This window comes from Rosa chinensis, chromosome 6, assembly GCF_002994745.2.
Source record: "Rosa chinensis cultivar Old Blush chromosome 6, RchiOBHm-V2, whole genome shotgun sequence".
In the NCBI taxonomy this organism is placed as follows: Eukaryota; Viridiplantae; Streptophyta; class Magnoliopsida; order Rosales; family Rosaceae; genus Rosa; species Rosa chinensis.
Genome location: NC_037093.1, coordinates 35,836,751 through 35,845,316, shown reverse-complemented (window position 1 = coordinate 35,845,316; position 8,566 = coordinate 35,836,751). Strand labels below are relative to the sequence as shown.

At 37.1% G+C, this 8,566-nt stretch overlaps 1 protein-coding gene across 1 annotated transcript; it reads left to right on the top strand.

Annotated features, from left to right (window-relative positions):
* The first annotated feature begins 6,150 nt into the window (after nucleotides 1-6,150).
* LOC112173187 lies at nucleotides 6,151-6,863 on the top strand. The gene has a single exon (XM_024310768.2). It carries the CDS (start codon nucleotides 6,277-6,279, stop codon nucleotides 6,538-6,540), a length of 264 nt encoding a protein of 87 aa, XP_024166536.1. The 5' UTR covers nucleotides 6,151-6,276; the 3' UTR covers nucleotides 6,541-6,863.
* Nucleotides 6,864-8,566: the final 1,703 nt, after the last annotated feature.

Here is an 8,566-nt window from a genome sequence, read left to right as displayed (position 1 = left end):
GTTACTTATGCTTGGTGAGATAGCAAACTAGCTTGCTAGTAGAGGTGTCTACACATTCTAAGTTGTATTTCTCTCTTTGTCTGGAATTGTATGTGTATATACGTACTTAGATTTCATTGCTTTCTATTGTTGTTTGCTCTCTAATTTCGTGCTACATGTATGTCTTGTTCTCTAATTCTTTGTTGTTTTGAATTTTACGCATGTTTGTACTTGTAAATTCGTGTAAACTTGTATATGTTTTTATAATTTCATGTGAATATGTATTCTTTGTCTCTTTAATTTCGTGTGTTACATGTTGTACCCTCAATTCCCAACTTGAACGATCCCTGCTTATTCTATACTAACAACTACATTTTACAGGGTTAAATTGGCACTCATTTCGAGCGTATTAATGATTGTCATGTAAAGCTTGTGTAGGAATATCTGTATAATGAATCGTTGAAATCAGTGTGATGAATCTTGTGATGATTGCCATGTAAATCTTGTGTAGGAATATTTGTGTAATGAATCGCTGACATCAGTGTGATGAATCTTTGTGATGATTGCTATCTGTGTATGACCGGCGAAATTTCTGTGATGACCAGCTAGCTAATTTCTATCTGTGTGATGACTGGCAAAAATCTGTGTGATGATCAGTCGGACATTGCTATCTGTGTGATGACCTGCGAAATCTGTGTGATGATCAGTAGGATGATGGCTATCTGTGTGATGACCGGCAAGAATCTATGTGATGATCAGTCGGACATTGCTATCTGTGTGATGACCCGCGAAATCTGTGTGATGATCAGTAGGATGATGGCTATCTGTGTGATGACGGTGGAATCTGTGCGATGATCTGTGTGATGACTGCTCAGTAGAGGAGTTGAATTGTTATTAAGTTAACAATGATCGAGAAGACTGCTGTGATGGTCGGGGCTACCTACGGACGTCAGAGTGTGGGGTTACGATGACTACTATGACTTGAATTGCTTGACTTAATGTGATCTCCTGAACTAAACTATATGCAGGGGTTACTATGAATTGTTTTGCTTGTTTTGAATTGTGATTGCCTTGTTTTTTTCTTGATTTATTGATTGATGGTTTGATTTATCTTAAGAGCCATAATGGTGATGAATTGTACTATGTGGTGAGGATAGGTAGGTGATTCATTGATTTTCACTTTTGATATCATGTTGATGACAAAAGCTTCTAGTGGAGAGGGGAATGAGTGTGATTTCGGACTTCGCCATAGTGCGTTAAAATGGCATGCTAGTAGCATTACGATAGGAAGCCAATTTTGTGACTTTACCATTGTTAAGACTTCCGCTTGTAGTAAGCTTTGAGGATCATTTACTTATTATTTTGTTGCAGCAATTTAATTTGTAAACTTGTGTAATATATGGCTCTGTGGAGCAAGTATGTATTGATTAGTGGGTTCAGGACATCAGTATGTACTTGGTTTAAAAAGAAAAAGTTTTTCAGGTATTTTGTATTGATGGCTAAACCATTGCGCATGTATAATTATGAGATTATATATCAATTTTTACTTGTGTTAAAAATCAGGAGCGTGACTGAGAGAGAAGTAGAAAAAATAATATAAAAAAAGAGAGAAGAATAAAAAAAAAAAAAAAAAGAGGAAGTGAGGGGTAAAATAGTCATTTTAGATCAAATTGTGTAAAATTTGAATGTTTGAGGAGTTATTTGTTAAAATTAAGATAACAGGACTGAACTGTCGACGCTCTAATAGTTCAGGGGGGACCAATAATTTCCTTATTTTTTAATGACTATGTATCAATTAAGGGTTTTGTTGTGCAGATGACATGTTATAATTGGTATGTGATATGGCTGAAATAGCCTCACAATTTAACGCTGCAAAATGTAATTCTCAGTATAGGATAAGTAAGGATTGTAAGGTACACCTACACAAAAAGGTCAATTAACAAATAAAAGAATAAAAATAGGGGTTTTAAAATTTGGTTCCTAATCTACTTAAAATAAAAATGAAACAAATAAACTATATACAATGATCGACTTCCCTAACCTAGACCAATACCACTCGGAAATTACTAATTGTAAAAACAGAAAATCCATTTCAACATGCTATAAAAACGTGCCCATCTTAAATGCCTAGATAAGAGCCCAAATGAAAAGCCTTAGCGGATCAATCCATTTATTTAATTCGTTCTAATGTAGGTTTGGATTGGAAAAGTCCTTACCAAGCCCAATATTACTAATTTTTAAAAACACTTAGCGTAATTCTCTTAACTAGTAGTATATCTAACTCTCGAATCAACTCACACGTGCAAATTAATCATTACACATAGAATTTAACATGTAATTTTCAGAATCGTTTAACCATTGAACATGGTTTTTACCATTTTTTAGAACTAATTGCTACTTGTTTAACTTAGCCCTTAACAAATAACAATTACTCTTGGAAAATTAAGCAAACACACAAGAATTCTCACCGTTATTCTAGCATGCAAACTTATTAACCTAACTCTGAAAATTACCTAAACACGTAAAAGGGCACAAGATTGTAACATGCATCATAAAAGAATTCTCAAAATTAACTCAATAATAAACTGAAGATCTCAAAAATATTAATCAAAATATTCTGAAAATTTCATGTCTCCAATTACACAACTCGCAAATCCAAACACACAAAACCGAAACAAAAATTGTAAGTAGAGTCATAGTTACACTTTGAAGCGTTTTCTTTAGCGGCTTGGCAACAAGTTGATGAACTCGTCTCTGCTATGGTGGTGGAGCGTCCTTGACTTTGCTCCTAAGAGCTTTGTAGATTGATAGAAGGATGGTGGTCACGGTCTTGTAGGTGATGGAAGTTTGAGGAGTGAATTGGGCAGAGTCTTAGAATAATTTTTGGCCAGGAAGTGATAGGCAAGGAAGTGATAGGCCAGGAAGTGATGATAATTCTGGTCTGGATGTTGCCTATTTATAGGGGAGTATTGGTTGGCTTTTATCGATCATACCCTTCATCATTTGGACGGATGGGATTGCATCATAATTTCTTTAATTTCTTAATTGAAACATCTCCTATATGGCCTTAATTCCTCTCATAATGGGGTCTTTTAACAAGCTTAAATGTCTTTCTCTTATTTATTTTCCAGTTGAAACATCTTTCTCCTTTATTCCCCAACTGAAAAACGTCTTTCTCCTTTATTTCCCTTCTTCATTGCTTGGTCAAACGTCTTAAATGCTTTATTTTCTGATTCCATCATTGCTGTTACCAAGAGTTCCACCAGACAAGGTTTCCTACAATAAGGAGGAGAATATCAGAATGTTTTAGAGAAAATAATGAGAATTAAGATGTAAAAACTGCAAAAACATCGACAGTGAGGAATCCTGATCCAGCCAGGATTTTTCATGAATTTTTCTTTTTCCATCTATTTCACGCCAAACACTCAACAAGACTCTCAAAATGACTTAATGACTCAAAGCACGAAACTAATTAAGAGAGAAACAAGGCTAAAATGGGGCACATACTCAATAATATCGTCGCATTTTGTGCTCCTATTAGTATGATTTTTATGCCAAATTAATTGTAAAACAACATTAACTCTCAATTAATTGACTCATAAATTATTAATATTGTTATGAGTAAATTCGGTATGTGAAAAAGTAGAAGTTGACTCATTATGCTAATATAGGAAAGTAAGTTGATATGGATGCCTAATCATTGGACCACAATTAACAAAAACTTTCATCCAGATTACATTCAAAATAAGTCATCGTTTTTTAACTTAAAACTAATTAACTTACTGAATAAGTGGCTCATCAAGGAGTTTCCCACTACTTTTCTTTGATTAATCATTGGTTTACTTGATCATCCCCGATTGTTTTGGCCTTTTCAGTTCCATATTTTAGTTTAACCACTGGTGATTAAGAGTATTAATACTCAAACCCATAAAAAGTCACCACCCACTTTAACCTAGAGAAGAGTATAAAGCAATATTGCTTGATTTGATTTAGACATTCTCATAATCATGAAAGTTTTCTTTGAAGAACAGATAGACCGAAGGGAAAACAACAGTTGAATAATAGTGAATAAGACGTGAGAAATCTCATTTACAGACTTAGAGTTAGCGATAATTTAGAATAATAGCATCAGAATGTATTAATTTAAATTAACCATTGAATCATCAAGCGAATTGAGAGTTATGTAATTTATATACCTTACACAATCTCACTTTAGAAGAACTGAATCCAGTCTGAATTATGTGTTAACTCGTAGCCGTAGGCATGAGCCAAAGAGCACTCCCTTTTTCTATTCTTACTTTTTGTATTTGATCTTTTGTTTTTGTTTTTTTGGTGAACATGTTTTCTCATAACAAAAGGCAAAACGAGAGTTAAGACTTAAGACTAAGTCAAAGGGGAGGAGCACCGATAAAATAGGACAGAACTAGGGTTGGAGAGAGTTAGCGAAAGTTGTCAACCTGTTCGGCGGCGCCCCCGTGTCGGCCGGGGCTCCCTGCTTCATCGACGAGTGGAGGGTGTTGCCGAATGGGGTCTTGTGATCTCAGGGGTCCTGATCTGTTCTTCGATCTGCTGGTCAAGGCTGGGTATCCTTCTTCGTTTCTCTCAGGTGGCGTTATCGGTGTGGAGGATGGATGGGTGGTGGCCGGTGTAGAGAAAGTGGTCAGAGGCCAGATCATGGCGGCGGTATACCATGGATCGTATGGCGCTGGCTTCTAATCTACGGTGGGTCGCTAGACGGAGGTGGCAGCTGCGGTGGATCTGGGCTTTCAAGTTGTTGGGCATGGCGGCGGCAAGGCACGGTGAGTCTTTCATCGAGATCTTGGTGATTGATTTGGTGTGGTTTGTTGTATGGTTCAGGCACCTTCGACTTGGGGAGCTCGAAGACATGGGGCTGTGGTGGTGGTCTGCTGGTGGGTCACCTGATGACAAGGGTGAGGAGTACTGTGGCGGCGACTATTTTCTTTTGGTTAGAGTCTTGTTTTTATTTAGGTTGTTGGTTAGGTTACTTTGGTCAATAGTTGGTCCCTACTCGTTTGAGCTAGGGTTAGGTCAAATTGAGGTGCCATGGATGTGGTGTCTTTCTTGGGGCCGAGTTGGTTTAATTTCGATTTTATCTTATGGTCAAGGTGCTAACAAGCGATCCTTGCACGTGGTCTGGTTTCATTGGGACGCGGTGTGGAAGAGGGCGCTGGTTTCTTTGGCGGTTGTCCATAGGGTGTTATCGAGTTTCTCGGGGTTATTTGTAGCCTGTGAGGTTGGGTGAAATAGGTGGTTAGGGGTTGGGCTCTTTTGGCTCATGAATGTCATTCTTGATGACGGACCCGTAACTAGTTCGGTTTTGGAGGAGAGTGGGGAGTTCATGTACACCACCAGTCATTCCCATATTATGTAAATTTGGTTAATTTCAATAAAGGATTCTTACTCTAAAAAAAAATAATAACAAAAGGAAAACATAAAACTAAGACCAATAAATTGGCAAATCATGCACTAGTACAGTACTGGTGAAATAATCAAAGTAGAAATAGAGAAAGACTTGCGTGGGGCACCCGCACCGCTACGTGGTGCGGCAGACCAATTATTGTCTAGTAGAGGCGTTTTTTGAGTGTTGTATATTTAGGGAGCAGGGACAGTGTTAGAAAAGAAGAAATTTTTTTTTTTTCTAATTGGATGACCTTAAAACCATGCGGTGGGGAAACCCCACCTAAGAATTTCTCGTATAAACATTAGCATAATTACCCAAGATAAGCATGCCACGCAAATCATAATACACAAAGCCCCACAGAGTACAAAGCACCAACATCAATTAACATAAAGCAGAAGTGACTCCACCACTTCAATTAAAGTTCGGTTGCATTGCTGAGTTTGCATATCCCACCATCAATTTGACTAGACAGCCATACAACTATAGAAAGCATGCATGGCCTCTTTGCACCATCCCTAGCCATAGACATTGGACCTGCGCAAATTTGCAATAGTATCTTCATATCATTCTAGCTATGATAGTCATAGACAAACTAAATTAAGGGTCCCAGATTCTTCCACCCATGACTCAACTAGTTGTATTATGTCCCCATCCAACCATGTGAACCATCAATTTGGATCAATGGCATATCCAACAGCCGTGGTGACCCTCATGATAAAGCATGCACCCTTCCAACATCGCACATGGCCTAGCTGCAACCACACTCAATCATTCCATCACCACCCCTCATTTTTCTTCTCTACTTGTATAAATACCATGAGGCTTTGAGGGAGGGGTTTCCTATACCGGCAAAGAGAGAAGCTTGGTGATCATCTATGGAGAAGAGCAAGTCATTCCCTGAATACAGCTCGGCTTACTCCGGCGAGTTCGGGTTCCGGGAGCGGTCCAACTCGTACAACTTCAACGGGCCAACCCAGAAGGGAAGCGGGTTTGCAACGTCCGGCGATCCGGAGCTCCGGAGGAAGAAGAGAGTTGCTTCTTACAACGTGTTTACCACGGAAGGTAAGCTCAAGACGAGTCTTAAAAACAGCTTCAAGTGGATCAAGAACAGGTTCACCGATGTTCGTTACGATGTATGAAATATGTCGTAAATCAGATATATATGTAGTTTAGTTATGAGAGTTGTATCCCATGATTTTGATCTCGAAACCTTTGTTGTACTCACTTCTGGATCCCTAGCTATGGTCCCTGGCCTGTTGATTGTATACACTTTCTGTGTCATGGTTATGTACGTTTGGTAACCGAGTCGAAAGATTCCACAGAAGAGCTGATCGAGGATGCAAGATGTCGACAATTATGGAGTTTATACTAATTTCCTCTGCAATTAGATGCATAAAGTCTTAATTTGTCTTCACGCTCTTAACCTATTCATATATAATATAATTTGTCATTTTAACACAAATATTTTAGGAGAATCGATTTCACCCTCTCTGTCTTGCGATCTATCCATACTCATTTTCCCATCTTTTGTTTGATATTTATATAAATATTCAAAATTAAAAAACTCAAAATTAAAAATGTGAATTTAAAAATGAAAAGTTTGTATCTCATTACTCTTATTTTAATGTCCGTTTCTTTGCTTCTTATTTGCGCGACCATTGAATGAGAAAAATATAGGTCGAGGGGCCTAATGACCTTTAAATAAAAACACCAAGGGGGCTTTGGATACATTATGCACCTAATAAGTCACCTTCCAGTAGCGGAAAAGACATCATGAAGAGGATAAAGTTTTTCCCTTTTTATATGCACAAAGAAAGTAGAAGTTCAAAACAAGAGGACAACCCGTGTAATTCCAAGCAGTTCAATTCAGGTACGTCCTTCTATCTAGATTGACGCATCTAGGTTCGGTCAATCACACAGTGACCTAATTCCGCAATCTGAGATTTTAAGGACCAAGAAGAACTAGTGAAATTGGGGATTTGAGAAAGAAAAAGCTACCTGTCAATTGTGTGCCACACGTCATTTCATGTGAAAATTTTGCTGTTTATTTTATTTAGGATTAATTTCATTTTTCCTCTTTGATTCATACGCCTTCAATTATTTATGTGTTTTTTTTTTTTTGAAAGATTTAATTGTTTATGTTGTTGTACTTTTAACTTTATGTATGCCTATATACATCAATTTGAATTGAAAGATAAGCTAAGGACTTGACACCACCACCACCCTCCTTGTTTTAGATTTGTGAGTAAGCCAACATTTTTTTTTTGAGAGGTGTAAGAGCATCTCTAACAGTAAAAACTATTTTTTTAGCTAAATCATCTAAAAGTTAAATTTAGGTAGTAAATTTCTAGCTTTTCCTCCAGTAGTGTTAGCTAAACTAAAAAAATTGAACGTGGAGTGTTTAGCTTTTTATTATTTTCTCTCTCCTCCCTAGCTAAATTTAGCTAGAGATTTTAGCAAAAGCCAAATTTGACTTTCATATAGCTATTCTGCTGGAGTGCTAAACTATCTCAAATTAGCCAAATTTATAACTTTTTGTTGAAATAGCTAGTCAGTTGGAGATGCCTTAAGACAACATCTTAACTACAAAACCGAAGAGAAATCTAAAGCTTTGAAGTATCCAATATATATATATATATATATATATATATATATATATATATATAAGAAAAAAATATATTAGAAGCTAAGGCCATCTCCAACCCAAAAGGCTAAAAATAGCCCTGGAGCTAAATTTTAGCCATAAATTTTGTATTATTCATTTATCTGACATTAACCGTCTCTAACCCGTCAAAGCTAAATTATAACCCTAAAATATATTTTAACATTTTGGATTAGTTATATATATATACACAAACCAACGGCTAAAAAAATTATATACAAACCAAAGGGCTCCTCCAAGGGCTAAAAATGCCTCTTTAACCTTACCTTTGACCCTAAAAAATAGCACTTTACCCCTTAGCCTCATGGGTTGGAGAAAGAAAGGGCTCTTTTTTGGCCCTTTGGCACTTTAAACAATTGGGTTGGAGAAGGCCTAAAGCCATGAGGGGAGCCACCACCAAATTGGTCAAAACTAGAAGCTAACAATACATATAAAGGAAGATCACTATCCCAACATCTAGACTTAGCTACCGAATAGTCTAGATTCGCCAAAATATCTACTGT

Coding starts and splice junctions, on each gene's coding strand:
- LOC112173187 (XM_024310768.2), top strand. CDS start 6,277: ATGGAGAAGAGCAAGTCATTCCCTGAATACAGCTCGGCTTACTCCGGC.